This window comes from Saccostrea echinata, unplaced genomic scaffold (genome assembly GCF_033153115.1).
Source record: "Saccostrea echinata isolate AGI-Se365-2 ecotype Australia unplaced genomic scaffold, CSIRO_AGI_Sech_v1 ptg000030l, whole genome shotgun sequence".
NCBI classification, from domain to species: domain Eukaryota; kingdom Metazoa; phylum Mollusca; class Bivalvia; order Ostreida; family Ostreidae; genus Saccostrea; species Saccostrea echinata.
The window spans coordinates 25,345,986-25,365,183 of NW_026889779.1; the positions used below are offsets into that span (position 1 = coordinate 25,345,986).

Sequence of the window (19,198 nt, forward strand, 5' to 3'; positions counted from 1 at the left end):
TATTTGAAGTAGAAAATCACATAAATTTATTTATTGTACGTAGAATGTGAACCATGTATAGATTTGTCAACCAATATTAATTTAAGATTTGAAGTGTTTTCCTTAACTTCCTTTGAAAATTGAATTGGTCAGTATATTATGATATAATCATGCGTGTGTCTATCCGCATCATAATTGTAAAATTGTTTCATAAATGATCAGATTGTAAATAATTTTCAACAAAATAATCTTTGTTTCCTGCTCGTGTCTATCATCATGAGTTTGAAAAAAAAGAATCAATCCAACAAATTATTTTAAGGTTAATTATACCTGTTTTGTTGACTATGTCTGCATTCAGGATTTCCTTTAAAAATGTTCGAGTTTAAAAATTGAATTCTTTTAAATAAAAAAATCAGCTTGTCAGATTTTTTTTTATAAAATAAAATATACAATGGGGCAGACGTATATGAGCTTTATCGGTATATTCTGACACGGTGCCAGGCCCAAAGACCATAAACAGAAAATAGATTTCTGTCAAAATTTCAGATCAATATAACTTTTTGAAATTTTTTTGATAATGAAAATCAAATTTCATCATTTATGTAAATTTGAATACCATTATTAATACAAACCTGCATATTTTTAAGCATGTATATCAAATGAAACTCAAGATGTTCAAAAATAAAATTTTGACTTAAGTTTGTTCTCAGTTTACGGTCTCGAAGTCAGGTTCGTTTATATCTCACGTTTACTGATCACATAGACTTACCACCAGATGCTTGTGCACAGGAACCCCCCATTCCCCCGAATATGCACCCCGGGTCCAAGGATTTCAGACATCAGGTCATCAGACATTTTTATTGAGGGGGCACAAGCTTATAGTATGTATGTTTACTGTAGTAATCTATATATCGGCAAAATTATTGGGGGGGGGGGGGGGGCACGCCCCCCCCCCCCCGGTTCCTACGGCCATGTCTTAAAACTTATTTCGCCCTCTCCCTACATGAGAAGTCTATAAAGTTTGAGTTACATGTGTTACACAGTTTTAGAAATAAAGGAGATGGGTGAACAAGGTGTGCAGAATGCCTATATAGCTTCAGATATGTGAAAATCATATTCATTTTGTGAATTTAGTATATAGAGTAAAGTTATCTTTATTGGAATTTATGAAATTGTGATAAACAAAACTTTTCTGAGTAAAAAAAAAATCTTGGTAAAATTTATTCTGTTACTAAAAAATAATGTGCTATTCGTGGGGTTCGAACTAGAGCAATAAATCCTGAGTATCATTTTCATTGAAGTCTAACACGCTAACCATTAAGCTACACTGCTCCTGATAAAGAGTGGCATTTAAATCATGTTTGTGATATGACCCTTGACTAAACGGATTTAACTATTTCTCGGAAATATACGAATGCTGTGTTATAAAAGTATATATTTAAAGTATAGTGGGTCTTTGCTCCATCTTTTTGTTAACCAAGAAGATTATATTTTTACAAAAACTTTAAAGATAAACTTTCAAAAAATGGAGTAAAGACCCACTCATATTAAAAAAAATATGTTATAGTAAGAGAAAATGATCCTTTTTGCCCTCTTTAGTGTGTGTATGCCATTTCATAGGCAAACAATTTCAATCTTTGTGAGATCTTTGCAAATTTTGGAGATTTTACATTAAGTATGCTTTAATGTTAGATGAAATATCAAAGAAAATTTTGTTATAACTGAGATTTAATTTTTCACCTTCACGTTTATCGCCGTCCCATGCGAAAAGGGCCCTTATGTATTCTGACGTCATAATGAGAAAAACGAAAAATCAATGAAGCGGAACGAAATGCAAACTTAATCTGTAACTCATCAAGATACACTCACATAGCAAAAATCAGCTCAAAATCAGCTGCATTTTGTTCCGCTTCATTGATTTTTGATGGAATTACGACCTTTTCAATTTTTAAGGGTTTTCCGTGATTTTTTCTCTAAACGCTTGGAGATATTGAGCTGATTTTTGGTATGTGACTTTACCTTGATTACTTATAGATCAAGTTTGCATTTCGTTCCACTTCAATGATTTTTGACGGAATTATGGCATTTTTTAACGGTAACCAGATTACACTTGCCAGTAGGGGACTAGTATTGCTCATGCAATACTCTCAGAATGCTTGTTTTTAACTGTCATTTTCAATAAAAATGAAAAAAGTTATAAAAATGTTTCTTTTTTTTCCAAATAAAAGAAAATGTATCCAGACATCTTCGTTAGCCAAGAGTGATGATCTGCTCCTCTCCTCATTTGAAAAGAGGAGAGGAGCAGATCATCACCCTTGGCTAGTGAAGATGGTATCCAGATTGCCTACAGTCTAGCAGAAAGATATCAGTTACTAGTATATGTTCTTCTTTAAATCATTTTTTTTTACTAAATATAGGTACAGATGTATTGGGGTTACTTTTCAAATGATTTCAAATTGAATGCCATGAAAATGCTTCAATTATAGCCAAAGAGTAAGGGAAAAAGTTAAATTAATTAATTCTAACATAGTATTGTATTTAGCACTAAAAACAGTATAAACTCATATACATAGGTCTTAACTTTAACACCCTTTATTGTGACCCCACCATACCTTTGAAGGACATGATTTGAAGAAATCCGATGCTACACTGCATCAGTACAATAGACACTCTAACTCATTAATTTGGGATGTTCATTATAAGTAATGCCAAAAAGAAAGCATAGTTTTCTTATGTTTCAAACTTGCTGACTCATTTCATAAAAGTAAAATTCTACTATTAAATCTGCACTAGTCATGCCATTACCTGATTTAATCACTGCACTCTAAATAACATTTCCTGAGCATCTTAGTTTTTTTTATTTTAATATGTTTATTTGGTAAAATTGTCATCAGATGATTTTAAAATATTCTCATAATTATGCTGATTTGCTTTCAATAAAAATTCCAGCCATTTTTGTTCATTTTCTCCTGTCATATGAGCTGATCTGGAAAAAAAGAGGAATCTGTAGCATACTTTGCATACTATTGGTGAAAGTCTGTAAAATAAGAACAATGTGAAAAGACAGAGAAAGCAAAACTATCATTGGCTGCAATGTTCAATTAAAATGAAAAGACAAGGGCATTCAATCTTCTCATTATATGATTCAAAACTTGTTTAAAATTTCATACTTATGCTCGGGATGTAGTACCTTAGAAACTCTAAAATTGTCTTCTGTGTGTCGTACAAGGTTTTCCCCTATAAAAGAAGAAAGGCTATAGAACCAACACCATCCAATTACAAGTAAACTTGTGTGTCTTATTATTTTACACAGAACATATTACCCCTCTGCACATGGCTAGTCTAAAGGTAGACTCGCCAAAATTTAGATAAGACTCATTTATTGTAAACCACTTTTTATTCATGAAAACTTATTTTTGTGTAATTACACGTTTGCTCACGAAAATTTTATCTCTTATAACTACCAAAATACCTATCTCGCCACAAGGGCCCGTTACATACTTTGCTTGATTTTATGTCATCACCATATAAACAAAAAGGAACAAGATGTATTTGTGAAACACTGATGCCCCGTCTGGCAGCTTATGGAGAAGATTAAAGTTTCTTAAATGCAAGTCAAACTCCAGGTCAAGAAATAAAAATGTTGGTACCCAAAGAAAGGTCTTGTCTCAAGGAATATACCTGAGAAATATGAAAGCCCTAATACAAACCGTTGAAAAGTTAAAGTTTTTTCAAAGGAAGTAAAATGGCAAGGTCAAGGTCAAATGGTGCTCTAGTGAAGTTCTTGTCACAAGTGATACACATGATCATGAAATCCAAAAGCCCTAGCAACAACATTCAAATGTAATGGCCGATGTTAAAAATTTTAAAAGTAGGTCAAACTCCAAGGTCACAGTTAATGCCAAAATCGTTAGTATCCAAAGGAAGAACTTGTCACAAGGAATATAAATGTGAAGTATGAAGCCCTAACACCAACTGTTCAAAAGTTATGGCCAAGGTTAAAGGTTTTCAAAAGTAGGTCAAACTTCAAGGTCAAGGTGAAAGGGTCAGAGTTGTTGGTATCTAAAGGAAGGTCTTGTCACAGGGAATGCATATGTGAAGTATGAAGCCCTAACACCAACTGTTCAGAAGTTATGGCCAAGGTTAAAGTTTTTCAAAAGTAGGTCAAATTCCAAGGTCAAGGTGAAAGGGTCAGAGTTGGTATCTAAAGGAAGGTCTTGTCACAGGGAATGCATATGTGAAGTATGAAGCCCTAACACCAACTGTTCAGAAGTTATGGCCAAGGTTAAAGTTTTTCAAAAGTAGGTCAAACTTCAAGGTCAAGGTGAAAGGGTCAGAGTTGTTGGTATCTAAAGGAAGGTCTTGTCACAGGGAATGCATATGTGAAGTACGAAAGCCCTCACACCAACTGTTCAGAAGCTATGGCCAAGGTTAAAGTTTTTCAAAAATAGGTCAAACTCCAAGGTCAAGGTCAAAAGGTCAAAGTTGTTGGTATTTGAAGGAAGGTTCTGTCACAAGGAATGCATATGTGAAGTTTGAAAACTGTAGCACTAACTGTTTAAAAGTTATGACCAAGGATAAATTTTTCAAATTTGAAGTAGGTCAAACTCCAAGGCCAAGGTCAAAATTGTTGGTATGCTAAGAAAGGTCTTGTCAAAAGGAGTACACATGCAAAGTATAAAAGACCTAGCTTAAACTATTCAAAAGTTATGGCCAAGGTTAAGGTTTTTTCAACAGTAGGTCAAATTCCAAGTTCAAGGTCAAAGGGTCAAAGATGTTGGCATCCAAAGAAAGGTTTTCTCACTAGGAATACACTTGTGAAGTTTGAAAGCCCAAGCTTCAAGTGTTCAAAAGTTATGGCCAAGGTTAAAGTCTCAAAAAATTTTGCAAAAGTGGGTCAAAATCCAAGGTCAAAAGGTCAAATGTGATGGTACCCAAAGAAAGGTCTTGTTACAAGGAATACACATGTGAAATATGAAAGCCATAGCTCCAACTAATCAAAAGTTATGGGCAAGGTTAATGTTTTTACGGACAAACAGACAGCTAGACAGATAGACAGACAGACAGACAGATGGACGGACAGGGCAAAAACAATATGCCCCCGAATCTTCGATTACGGGGGCATAAAAAGAAACCAACATGAGTCTGAATTTACATTGCGTCAAACTGAAAAACTCTCCGTATTTTCAATAAAATACCTTGCAGCCAGTGAAATAATGACTGGAATCATTCAGCAGTAATTATTTTTTAATAAAAATATTATCAGGATCATTTACAAAATTTTTAAGCCATGTTTCAAAAACACAATATCCTGTCATGCAAATTGATGTAGTTTAAGTGGTCCACTAATTTCTCTCAGCACTCCATCCAAGATTTCATGCGGGATGTGATTGGTCAAAGTTTTTCTAGTACATTTTTGACCAATCACTTTTCGCCTTCCAACTTGCCTGGGGTTCCCCAAAATGTCTGTTCTTGGCTTGTGCCTCTCTGTGTACCAAGAAAGCCACCATAATTCTTTAAATCAGAGAGATGTGATGTTTTCATTGCAAATATCAAAAGAGAAAGATGATTATAGTGAAAGCTAAATTTATAGTTTGCGTTTTCCAGCTTTGGAAAGACTTCAAAACTGGATTTAATGTGCGAATTTTTCCTCGTTTTAGTGGACAACTTAAAGTACATCAACTTGCACAACTGGATATCAAGTTAATGTAACCTTACTTAAATGCTATATAAATGAATGAGGTTACATTTTTATTAAAGAAAAATTATTGCTTATGATTCCATTTGTTATGTTATTGGCTGCAAGGTATTTCCTGAAAGAAACACAGTATTTTTTAGATTGACCCAATGTAAATTCAGGCTAACGTTGGTTCCCTTTTCCTTTTTGTATATATAGTGATTGCATAAAATCACACATAGTATGTTACTGCCCCCTGTATATTTTGCCAAAATAAGGCATCGCAAAAATTTAGTGATCTATAGTAGTTTAAAAGACCATGATTTAATTAAACTACATGCATAATCTATGATAGCGGAGACTGCTTGCATATTAATTTGCAGATTTGTACCTTTGTAATGTTCTTAACAAGAAATCATTGAAGGCCCCTAATTGAAATAAACTGAATGTACAACAACATAATGATGGTTGTGATTATAAAAGATGAGACTGTTTGGCAAGTTTGATGAAAAAGAGTTTAATACCTTAAAAAATAGATGATGGAAACACCAATCAGAAAAGATCACTAAGATTAATTAATATATTTACTTAAAATTAGCTTTCCAATTTCATGTACATGTATTTTGAAGGTTTTTGTATGTGTACATAGGCATTAAATTAAATCAGAAAACAAAGAAACGTGATAAAAGTAGTTACTTTTCAGCATTAATATGTCTGACAGATGGTACCAAAGCCCAAATGGATTATTGAACTTATTGTTACCTTTTCCTGAACGTTCTCCCTGACCATTGGAGGATACAAGTCCAAAATCAGGTCGTCCACAGCGGGGCTCAGTCTCTCCGCTAGGTCTGCCAATTTGTCTAGCTCCTGAATCTCTGTAGACTGCTGTGTCTGTCCATTTGTCTGGACACATTCCATGGTTTTCTTTAGCAGTGATTTGGTGGTTTTGATGAGGCCAACGCAGGGTTTAGTTACAGTTTTGTCCAATTCTGTCCATTGTGGACCCTCCTCCTCCCCCTCTGATCCAAAGAGTCCATCAGAAGAACCACCCTCCTCAATTGCCTACAATGTTAGAGTGGAAAATAAAGCACAGTAGAACTTTGATATTTCTCAATAAAAGATAGAGAGAACTTTATCTAAGACATTACTGTGTTGAAAACCAAGGATATGTTAAAGTGAATCAGTATCATGGACTTCTAATGCTATGAAATCAATACTAATATTCATTACAGTTTTGATAATTTCAATAAGTTCAAGACATCAAAGTCTGACTGTTAATATTTATTTTTTTTTACAATAGAAAAGTCATACATTGCTCTCACAAAAAGAAATTTGAGCTGTTATAGAAACAGTATATACAGCTTTGACAGAAATTGACAGCTTTGAATTTCATGTATTAATTGTAATTTAAGGTACATGATAGGTTTTCTACTTTTAATGATAGCTAAGAGAGTTAATTACTTCATGCACCTTTACATCAACACAAACATATAATTATTGAACCATTTGATTGCTAGCTTGTCTATGTATTCAACAAAGATATTTATATCTACGGTACACTCCCATCACCCACCTACCTGCTCTAGCTCTGTTAAAGCGTCCCTGATCAGCTGGGAGGATATTTTCAATTCGTGAATAACAGCTTCCTTGTTATCTAATGAGAGAGGAAAATGAAATTATAACTACCGGTATAAATCTTGTAATCAGCTTGATGACTGTTAATACCCCCCCCCCCCCCTATAATTACTCTGTAAAGATATTGACTCCCATTATATCACTCAAGAAAAAAAATGTAAAATACAGTACCTATAAAGCATAAACATATATATTAATCTAAAGTAAAATGGCTAACATCAACAAGTTTTCTGTTTTAGTAAGACAAAGTCTCACACTAAACAAATATTCTGGAGATGAGCATACCTAGAAGCAACATTTATGCAAATCTGGTCTGGGTAGGATATTTACCCGTGGTACATGTGTAGTTACTTGTGAATGGACTTGTTCCAGTAACTTTCTCTGTTCAATCATCTGCAAAAATTCAGTAAGATTCAGCATCTGAACAAAGCCTGATAGTGTGCATCCCTATAGACACATCATTCATGTAAGTTTGGTCAGCACAGGGCTTATAGTAACCTGGGAATGACTCGTAAAGGGATGTTTACGCCTCCTTGGAACCTAATTGCACCCGTTTTCAGAGATCCATGTTGGCTCTGCTCACAATTCATGTATACATTTAATTCCACTTTTGAGCATGCTTACTGTTTGTTATCTTCATATTTTAGTTTATTTAATGATATATCAACAACTTTTTATCTCAAAACCCTCAATTCTTGGGATCTCCAAAGTCATTTTAACTAGCTGTAGAATATATAGCAATCATAAGAGATAAAGAGATAATTTTAGAATATTCCTTACTCTTTGGAATTGTAGAGAAGACATCAGCATCCTGCCAAACAGCTCCTGTTGACTGCAGCTGTTGCTGGTTACTGTAAGATTTAAAGAAGAATAAACACTCTCATTTACAAGAACAAAAATTCAAGTTTTCAGAAAAGCCAGTTAGAGTTTCCTTTACCCCCGACATCCCTCGTGGATACTGGATATAAGCTCCCTCAGACTGTCAAGCAGGGAGAGTATGGCTTCTTTTGTTGATTTCTTTAACCTCAAACCTATAACAGCAAAAAAAACTACATGTTTTAAAAATTTAAATGCATAAAAAGTTTCTGTTCAGTATATAATTCAAAGTTGATCCATAAATTGCTTTGGACACCAAACATATGTTCACTGTAAGTGTTCAAAAATATAAACAGGCTAATCCTGGACAGATATCAGACAGGCCTCCAAAATAGTGAATGCAAGTTCTAAAATTTTCTCTTGCATAAAAAAAAAAAATAAAACTTGAAATGTTGAGTATTTACTGTAAATCTTAGCTGTTTTCTTATTATTCCCTCAACATTTTGCAAAAGTGCTATCCATGATTCTGAACTTCTGAATTTGAACTGAATTTCAAAAACATTTTTTATTCTATAGTTTGTTTTTCTCCCTCTTTGTTATGAATACAAAAGAAAAATAACCAGCACATTCCTATTAAGAATCTTTCTTTCTATTCACATTATTCAGTTAAATTAAAAAATGCCTTCTAATCAAATAAGAAGAAGACTTCCTCTTTAATATTTGTTAAATTTGGAACTTTAATGGCAAAACGTTTGACATTCAATATAGTGCTGATATCAAAAATTGTGGCATTGGCATTTACATATAATATATATATATATATATATACATATGTGTCAAGTAACTTTCTGATATATACATGTATATATATAGAGAGAGAGAGAGAGAGAGAGAGAGCACTAAAAACCAACAACACTGTATATCCTACATGTACATATGTATGCGTCGGATCTACTAAATAGATACAAGGTCACATATGGAAAATTATATAAAGCTCTAAAAATGACCAACATTGTACCAGCAATAAAAATTGTTAATTTTTTGGGATGCCCTGTCACTTCCTCAGGACATAGAAAAGGTGAAAAAGTCATAAAAATACAAAATATGAAAATAAAAACATCTAGCACTAGAATTACCCTACTAAACCCTATTTATTAACAGTTTTACATTTTGAATTTTTATGCTGAAAACAAATAACAATGAAATGAATCTGGAACACCATGAGGCATGTACAGTCAGTCTGGTATACTGTGACAATCTGCACATATTACATTAAGTTTCAAATCAATAACTTAAATAATTTGCAAATTATGATCTTGACAAAATTTTGATCAAAAACATGGAAGGAGAGACAAGAGAAAAAAATATGCAACATATTTAAAAAAAATGACAATGACTTAAATTACTGATTAAAGAAAAATGTTCAAACCTTGTGATGTTGGCAGGGAGTAGAATACTGAAACAAGAGCCAATGTTGCCTGTTCTGCAGAGCTAAACAGTGAAGTGCATTCCTAAAAATTAATTTCATTAAGATAATCAGAAAATTATTACTGAGAAAACAAATAAAAAATTCACATGCTACATTCAATCTACCTTTGTATGGATGTTTTATACAGTATTTTTATAACACACATCCAAGACATGTACAAGTATCCGTGTAATTTCTACCATACATAACATGAATTACACAGGAAATCTGCTAAATCTTTTGCAGTGTGTCTTATAGACCTCTTACAATTTTTAAACATTTCTAAACATGTTCTCAAAGTCACTTGAGATTTTTTTTTTATGTTAATTCGCTTAAATTGAATATACTCTCTTAATGAATGCATATAACAGTGTAATTTGTTTTGGATTTTATTAAATTCTATATGTATTTCAAATAAAATCTTCAATACCCTACATGTATCTTCTTCATAATATTTTGTTTTGTCAGTAGTGGATCCAGAATTACTAGAAAGGGAGTCCAACAGGCCAGGGAGCCTGGGGGCATCTTAAGGTCCCTAGTGGGTCCAGGACAAAGCCCTTAAGGGCCCCGGTCGCAAAGCTCTAAGGTTTTAAGATTATTTTTTTAATCAGTTTTGTGAGTTAATTTAGGTATATTTTATGTACAATAAAATCAATTTCTACCCCCCAAAAAAATCATTCATCTTTACTAAATTTTGGGTCACAATAGGGTCCCCCTGCCCCCCTCCCCCCTCTAAATTTGACTTGTAATTGTCAAATTAGTTTATGTGTGTGCTAATTTAAGTCTAAATTATATAGGAGAATTCAAGATTGATTCTGAAAATGTCGAAAAATGCATCTTTTCACTATAAAAGTTTTTGAGAGTAGATCTTTAGGTATACTACAGACCTGACTTCACTTAAATGGTCATGGAAAGTATGAAAAGGCAGTAGTCCTTCAATGATACTGCACTTTACTACATGAAGAAGTTACCTTTTCTGATGGTACTGGGCTACCGCTGAAGGCCAGGGAAATCTTTGTGGCTTCATGTGATATTATTTTAAATACATTCTCTGTAAACAAAGTTAATCATATGAATTAAGCAAGTGACACACTCACATTAATTTACTGGTTTCAAAATGTTACTTCTTGGTGTATGGAGACTAAGAGATAGATAAGATTGAATTTGAAGTGTCACAAAATCGGCCTTACCCATTCGTGACCAGAGTTTGTCAGCATTTAATTCTCCATCTTCTCGGTGTGAGGAGCTTTCATCTTTAATACATATTCATATCTGTTTACGCTAATCATTGCTGGTTAAAATTTTCAATACAGAACAGTTTAACAGATAGATTGGTAAACCGTTTCTTGTAATTACAAATTTAAAATTATTTAAAAGAAAATTCCATTACAATCAATCTTAAATAAATATCTATTAAAGTATGATGGTGGGCTTGGCTATATCACCTCTGATTTGCCGTCTTGCTAAGTCAATATTTTGTAGAAAATTGGCAACAGGTGATCCATGTGGTATGTTTTCAGCCATAACGGATGTTTACATCGGAACTTACTTCTAAAATCCAAAAACCTAATTTCTTATATCCCGCAAAATCAAATTAGATTTTTGGACGTAAATACAGACGTAGACTTTCATGGATATTAAAAAAAGTTCTTGTTGTTAGATTAAAGCAATCTTTTCTCATTGTTTGTATGTTTTTCAAGGACATTGGCACTTAGACTATTCCGGAACTATTTATTCTTCTTGTTCATGATTTTAAATATTTTTCACAGAAACATGGCGGACGAAGAGTTAGAGGCACTGAGGGCCCAAAGAATGGCCCAACTACAGTCCCAATATGGGGTAAAATGTCATCACATCTAAATAAGGAGTAATGAAATACTTCAAATGGAAGAAAGAATTGAAAGAAGAACTTCAAAGTGTTAATATTTCACGTGTATATTATACACAGTTACACATTTATGATCTTTCTAGAATTTGCTATATGACACATGCATTAATATGAATATGTAAAGTAGACTACTGCCCTTATTTAGTCACAGTGGATTTTACCAAGAAGAAAAACTAATGAAACAAAATATTGCATTTATTTACATATAACACCAGAATCGTATTCACGTGCATAAATTCTTATCTCATGTCTTCCTTCAGGGATAGGCATCCGATTACCTGAGACAAGTAAAATCTCAGTTAAAGGGTTTTTATCACGTCTCAAAATTTTTTGATATGGGAAAGTTTACATGCTATTAAAATAATATATTTAAAAATCTTTGCTAGAAAATTAATATTTTTGATGTTTCAGCCATTCAAAGTTTGAATTTCTCAATATGCATATTTTGATCGCCAATGTTACGCGCCATTGCTCTGACGTCATAGGTGTCAATCCTGGTCAAGCGAAGTACTTATTTTGCATACAAAAGGGCTCATTTGTTGTGTCTATTAAACCTGTTAGAAAATATTTAAGTGATAGTTGGATAATTGACAGCTGGTAAGGTATAATTTATGGTGTTAGGATGCACAAATGTACAAAAGAAGGGTTTAAGGAAGAATTTTTTCCCCACATTTCCTGGACTTGGTCGAGAGATGAAAGGCGGGCCTTTTTCTGCGAATAGTTTATGCCCGATCGATCCGTATTATTTTTTCTATCCTATAAAATATATTAAGGAAAGATACCTTTAAAAAATAATAAATGACAAACACACATTTTTTAAAAGTTGCACAGAATCTAGTAGGAATGTTGTGAACTTCGTAATGGCGTACGGCGCCATTGAAGAAGTGTCATTTCTAGTACATGGTATTCACTGCACAGATAGAAGATATACAGGATTTATTTATTTATAATTAATTAAGATAATAATGAAGGTGAATTTAAAATTCCCATATTTATAAATGTTTACGAAGTTAAACTTTAGTAACTCGTTCTATTTAGTTGAAGTCCTGATGTGTGAACGGCTTCGTCTTCGGTGACCTCTCCAATTGTCGGCATATTTTCTGGTTATTTCTCTCTGCTAGATATTCATACATAAAGATTGACTGTCCATAACCAAAGGAATATAGTCGATGTCAAAATTTCAACCGGCCATATTGTGTATTCTATTTATTTAGTGTTAAAATCTATTCAATATCTTTTTTTCTTACGATAAGCTTTACGAGTTCTATTGACCATTGACACCTATGATGTTTCAGTACCATGTGACCCCGATCTAATTAGTGGAGATTTTTACTCAGAGGACCCTATATTACGGGCGTTTTATCGTCTAATTACGACTGTTTTCAACATTATTTCATAAATAAACGATAATTATATGTTTCAAGAATATAATAGTGTTTCATTTTTAAGAAATTTAGATACATGATAAAAACCCCTTAGGCAAGTGAAAGTATCAACAATGTACTTGTCCAAATGGGCAAGTGCATATTTCTGAAAGAAATATATTCTTTATCTTACATTACTTTGGAAATTCTTTTCTCTGCATGGCTTTCCAGTCATCTCTGTTATAGTATATCGTGGGAGGGGGGGACAAATTCAAAATAACCCCCCCCAAAACATAGGTAATGATATTGTCAAGGACTATTTCTTGAAATAAAGTAACGTAGGGAAATGTCATGCATCTTTGAGTTTCTTGAGGAATTCATAATATTTATGTTTTAAATTTCAGTCAACCAGGTTTTACATTTGTACAAGTCAACGTTTGCATTCACTTGCCCCCAAAAAGTTAAAAACATACTGTTATAATTGTCTGATCATACAGTATACCCTAATGATCTACATACTACTAGTATTTTGTAATTCACAGTAAACATCAGAAGACAAGTTTGGTACCTTATATATAAATCTTTGTTTTTATAGGGAGGAGCTGGTCGACAAGGCCAGGAAGAACAAGAGGAGAAGGCCAGACAGATGCAGGACATGAAGAATTCTATCCTGAGCCAAGTTTTAGACCAACAAGCCAGAGCTAGATGTGAGATTAATTATTCAGAGAGTTTATAAACATAAGAAGCAAGACAATACATGTAATTTTACTTTCATTTTGAATTATCAACTTTATTGTGAATATGTTTTATGTAACTGGAAAAATGATGAATTATAGTACTTTTTTCCATGTCAATATCTTTGTTTATAGGCTCATTAATCAGGGTTCTCCACAAGGGGTTTTACCATGGCGGCCCGCCATGGTTAAATTTATGTGCGCCATGGTTAAACGAGCTGCGCCATGGTTAAAATCGGTGGCCGCCATGATTAAATTTTTACTGCATTTTAGTATTTACACCTACTTTTTAATGACTCGAGTAGTTTATTGTGTTTATACTACGACTGCCATGCATCTCGCATGCCTCGAGGGAAAGCGGACTGTGCTAAACAAACACGGTCGCTGATTGGTGACTATGCTGTGAAGAGTGGCAATGGAGAGTCAATCAGCTGATGATCAATATCTTGAAAATTAATTATCTTATACACATACATGTAATTTCGAGAAATTCCAACGTGTTCACTATACGATAACAGATCTTAAAAAAATGACATAACGAGCAGTAATTAACAACATGATAATCAACAATCATCCGATTTCTATGCCCAGAAAAAAAAGAGCCCTTTCAAAATTTCCTATTCTTTGTATTTAATTAATTCCTCATGCTTTGTTTTGAAGTATTGACTTTATTATCTTTCTGATAAAATGTACGTAAGTGCCAATCATCGTCTTAATTTTAGAGTTACCTCCCGTTTTATGAAACGTCGCGTGGCGCTGTTTTAGCACTGGGGCACATGGAGGAATAAACAATGGAGGAAACTCGGTGAAAATGCAATATGTAGAAAAAAGAACGTTTAGAAAAGGACAGAATAGAGAAAGCAAAATTACAGTTATGCAAATTTATGCCCCTGGTTATACAAAGTTACTTTTACCATGCATGCCACCAGTAAGTTTTCATAGACCATGCAGTTAAAAAAGCTTGGGCATTAGTAGGATATCGGCTTTCATTTGTTTGAGTGTCTGTTAACTTTTTTTTTTTAAAGTACTACCAATTCATTAATTTTAGTCATATTTAAATAAAACGTTTCATATAACAGGTAACATCAATTCTGTATATCATTTTTTGAATACTGTTGCCATGGTTACTGTATCAAAATATTTATTTTGAAATTCCTTCAAAATATTTCTACAGTTTTGGACCAGTTTTGGCACATTTGTAGAGTAAGATACATAATCTTTTTTTCTTTATTTTTTAGCTTAAACAATTATTGGTTATTTCAACTTTTTGTGCTGCTGTGGTTAAGTTTTGTGAATTACATGTAACCAATCATTGATTAATGAAGTTTAGGAAGTCTAACATGCATTCGTGTTTTTGGTTGCATTGTGCCTTCGCACAGCTCCCTCCATGGTTAAATTTTCAAATGTGGAGAACCCTGATTAATTAAACAGATCTTTATGTATTTTTTCTTTTACAGTAAATACAATAGCAGTAGCTAAGCCAGAAAAAGCTCAAATGGTGGAAAATATGCTCTGTCAAATGGCACAGACAGGACAAATTCAAAATAAGGTTTAAAGTATCTTCATTTTTTTTTTATTTCAAGCCTTGCTGCAATATGTGGGTGTCCTATAGTAATTACTTATTGGTTTATCTGTCAGCACATGAAAACCTCTAAACCTTTCTTTCTATCTTACACACCTTTTCTGGAGAATAGGATTTTGATGATACTCCTACATCTAATTCTGTTCTTCTAAAGCTATTTCAAGGTTGTCCCGGGAAACCTGTTCTTTCCATTTTATCTGTAACTTTCCTTCTCAAGATTTCTAAGCCTTTACTTGCCACATTCAACCGTGTGTTATTAAAGTCAGTGTGTATATATCTGCTATCTTTCTGTTCTAATAAGCACACGGCTAATTGCTATTAGCAAACTTTAAAGTTCATGAAAATAGATACCAGATTCATATTTAAATAAGAAAAATTTATGATTTTAACCACAAAGTTTTTATGAGTAATGTTATATAAATATCATATGAAGTGATTTAAAACAAATATTTATAAGGGGCATGGTTTTTAACATAAAATCTACAATTTCTTTGATATTTTAGGAATTTGATTTTATCATCAACAACTACCAAGATAAGTTCCAAGTTAGATACCAATCTGTGCCTCCAGATTTTTTGCTTGTAGCAAGTGTCCATAAGCTTACATATATCATTTACTTGGTAATTCCTGGCTCATCTCAAGAGGTGTCCTTACAAACTAGCAGTGCATCTTTGGACACTTAATTATGTGTGATGTATGCTCTGCATCAGATATACAAAATTTGACTCTCATTGTCACTCACTAATTCAAACAAACTTGCATGTCCATATTTGGATCATCTGTAAATTTTTTCAGTTTTCTAGATTCATTTGCATACAAAATTTCCCATGTAATTGAATTTAATAAGAACTGTGTTTAATGTTTAATTTGTCCCCCTAAAACAAACAGTGGTGTACCAAGCATGCATTGTACAGGAAAACATCTCTATACAGAAGTGCCAGGGATGAACAATTATTCATACAGTCTGTAATAACCTGAATTTGTTAATTATATCCAATAAGTTTATATATATTAAGTTTGAAATATGTTGATCATGAATTCATTATGAGCGTGTTTGCTGTAACTGTGTTTTATAGTACCTTGATGGCTCATGTACAATAATGTACATATGATAAGAAAATTAAAAACTAAAAAATGTGCCCCATTTTCTAGATTTTAATTCGTTTTTTTTTTTTTTTTTTTTTTTTTTCCCATTTTGACATCCCTTTCAAAAGTATGGAATACTAGTAACTGCATGTGTGACTTGGTTTACATATTAATATTGAGCAAATTTATTAAAATGTAGGCATTTCTTTCTCATTTAGATTGGTGAACAACAACTGAAAAGTTTGTTAGAAAGAGTTTCAGAACAGACAGCCAAGAAAACCACTGTGAAGGTCAGTTAGTTGAAATTTGTCAGAGGTTTTCTGTAAAAAAAAAAAAAATTATTAAGATTTTTCTTTGGTGTTCTGATTATCTAAACTTTTGGTCTGGTTTCATGAAGGTATTGTACATGTATGATAATTTATACCACAAAATTGAGCACTGTAAGGAAATTACTGTAAAGTGAAGAGAAATTGCAAAACTACTGATAAAAAAACTCTTTTTACCATTGTTTGTATTTTAATGTATAAGAGAAATTTGAAATAGGTAATTTCTGCCCGATGTTACATGCAACTTTGGAAGAATTTAAGATGGTACTTTTTTTTATGTTTTGACAGTTTAAACGGAGAGGACTGGATGATTCAGATGAAGACTAGAGTGAGAGATTTGGTGTGTCATCAAATGCTAGTTCTGAATGACTTCTTGTGACTTGTGTGCTTAGAAATATATATATATTTTATGCTTATAATTCAGCAGTGTGTAATACTGCACTGTGTAGAAACCTGAACTTAGTGTAAGAGGAAGTGTCCTGCTGGCTTTGAGGTTAAAGAAAGTGCCCCACTGACATAAAGGAAGGAGGAAATGTTATGTAGACTTTAGAGGAAATATTCTTCTGACTTTGAAGTCAGGGAAAATGTCCAACAGGCTTTGATGTTGGAAGAAATGTCCTGCAGGCCTTGAAGTTGGAGGAAATATCTTATAGGTTTTGAAGCTGGAGGAAATTTCCTACAATCTTTGAGTTTGGAGGAAATGTCCTAAAGGCTTTGAGGTTGGAGAAAATGTCTTACAGGGTTTGAGGTTGGAGAAAATGTCTTACAAAAATTATTGGCCGAGGAAATATTCTATAGCTTTTGAGTTTATAGGAAATGTTCCACTTGCTTTATTATATCTTTACATGTCCATATTAAAGTCTGGAAGAATGAAACCTCAGCCAATCTTACAGTGTCAGTTATTACATGTTGTTAAACCCAATGAATCTGATCCAGTTCCATTAAATTATTTATTATCTTTCAATCTTTTCTTTTTGTGTTGTTGTCCACTGTTATGAATGAAAGTGACATTTGATAACTAGTTCAGATGTAAAACATAATTATATATATCCTCATGTTTGCAAGCCAGTGGTGTTGGGTTTGCTGAACTCCTTGGGAGATTAACAGATCAAAAACTGAGAGTTTGAAAAGATGATATATTTTGCACATTGAACAACATGTATATGTACGAAGGTAACCCTGTTCTACTATAGAACTAGGTGTAAATGCTAGCTTATTGACTTTTAGGGTGCTGCACTACAAATTTCAAAAATCTAGGATCCATCATGAAAACTCCAATCTGCAGTTCATTGTACATTATAAGAAAATTTTAAATTTCACCTTTCAGATTTAGAATGTCATTTGAAAAATTTCTGACAATTGCCATTTATTATAGACATACATGTATGTACATAGAATTCTGCATTAATGAAAACTTGCATATCATTTAAGTTCTTCAGTTGGATAGCAAACTATATTGTAGATTAAAGTTAACATCAAGTTAGATCAAGAAGCTTTGATAATTTTTATTTTTATTAATTTTTTAGTAAAGTCAATATAAACTTTATACGTAAACTGATATCAACATCTTAATATTTATATATAATATTTCATTAAATTATAGTGGCGCGAAAACTCTTGAGGGCAAATGGTCTCTGCTCGTATTGTCAATACTGGCGGATTTAGAGGGAGCGGGCAGCCCCCCCCCCTTGCCTTTGTGTCCAAAATATACATGAGATTTAATAAATAATTTTCTTTGGTGTGGCTATGGGCCCCTATTCCGACCCCAAACTGGTCGCGCCCCACCCCCCTTTACAAGATTCCTGGATCCGCCACTGGTCAATAGGAGCGAAACGTCCTGTTACCCATTGAGGTCATGTTTTAGTCTTTATAATTTATTTATTAAAAATCTAACTCCAATAAGCATTAAAACACGTAAATCATGTAAAGGAGATGGGCGAACATGGCGTGCAGAAAGCCTATGGCTTCAGATATATAAAAATCGTGTTCAGTTTGTGAATTTAGTATTTAGAGTAAAGTTCTCATTATTGAAATTTATGAAATTATGATAAACAAAACTTTTCTGAGGAAAATTTTCTTGGCAAAATGTATTCTTTTTTATTAAAAAAATTAATGAGGTATTCGTGTTGTTCGAACCCTAGCAATAAAAATCCTGAGTATCATTTTCTTCCGAGACTAGCACGCTAACCACTAGACTACACAAGTCTTGATGAAGTGTGGCATTTAAATCATGTTTGTGATATGACCCTTGACTTAATGGACTTCAAGTATTTCTCATAGGCACTCCCCAGCTTTATTGTTAAAAAATATATATCTACTATACTATTATAGTATAGTAGATATATATTTTTTAACAATAAAGTTGGGGATTGCCTATGGTATTTCTCGAAAAGCTGCGAATGTTATGTCATAAAAGTATATTTTTAAGGTATAGTGGGTCATTGCTCCGTATTTTTGGTAACCAAAAAATGTATATTTTTATCAGTGCAAACTTTGAGGATTAACTTTCAAAAAGGTGGAGCGAAGACCCATTCATATCGAAAAATTAATTATAGTATGAGAAAATGACTCTTTTAGCCCGCTTTTGTGTTTGTCTAATATTTCACAGGCAAATAATTTCAATCTTTGAGGGATTTTTGCAAA

General features: G+C 33.0%; 2 protein-coding genes across 2 annotated transcripts; one reads left to right on the forward strand and one right to left on the reverse strand.

The window, feature by feature from the left end:
• Positions 1-2,849: 2,849 nt before the first annotated feature.
• LOC133196609 (cyclin-D1-binding protein 1 homolog) lies at positions 2,850-11,116 on the reverse strand. Its single transcript, XM_061332473.1, has 10 exons — positions 11,021-11,116; positions 10,766-10,828; positions 10,547-10,626; positions 9,537-9,618; positions 8,229-8,322; positions 8,072-8,142; positions 7,234-7,310; positions 6,419-6,718; positions 3,170-3,216; positions 2,850-2,965 (listed from the first exon to the last, which is right to left on the reverse strand). The coding sequence occupies exons 1-10, from the start codon at positions 11,097-11,099 to the stop codon at positions 2,851-2,853; spliced, it is 1,008 nt and encodes a 335-aa protein (XP_061188457.1). The 5' UTR covers positions 11,100-11,116; the 3' UTR covers position 2,850.
• A 215-nt stretch (positions 11,117-11,331) lies between these two features.
• Positions 11,332-17,519, forward strand: LOC133196610 (programmed cell death protein 5-like). The gene is made up of 5 exons (XM_061332474.1): positions 11,332-11,414; positions 13,423-13,534; positions 15,019-15,110; positions 16,448-16,519; positions 16,844-17,519. Exons 1-5 carry the CDS (start codon positions 11,349-11,351, stop codon positions 16,880-16,882), a joined length of 381 nt encoding a protein of 126 aa, XP_061188458.1. The 5' UTR covers positions 11,332-11,348; the 3' UTR covers positions 16,883-17,519.
• The last annotated feature ends 1,679 nt before the right edge of the window (positions 17,520-19,198 follow it).

Coding starts and splice junctions, on each gene's coding strand:
- LOC133196610 (XM_061332474.1), top strand. CDS start 11,349: ATGGCGGACGAAGAGTTAGAGGCACTGAGGGCCCAAAGAATGGCCCAA. Junction 11,415..13,422: donor AACTACAGTCCCAATATGGG/GTAAAATGTCAT, acceptor TTGTTTTTATAG/GGAGGAGCTGGTCGACAAGG. Junction 15,111..16,447: donor CAGGACAAATTCAAAATAAG/GTTTAAAGTATC, acceptor TTTCTCATTTAG/ATTGGTGAACAACAACTGAA.
- LOC133196609 (XM_061332473.1), bottom strand. CDS start 11,099: ATGGCTGAAAACATACCACATGGATCACCTGTTGCCAATTTTCTACAA. Junction 10,829..11,020: donor AGCAAGACGGCAAATCAGAG/GTGATATAGCCA, acceptor TATGTATTAAAG/ATGAAAGCTCCTCACACCGA. Junction 8,143..8,228: donor ATCCACGAGGGATGTCGGGG/GTAAAGGAAACT, acceptor TAAATCTTACAG/TAACCAGCAACAGCTGCAGT.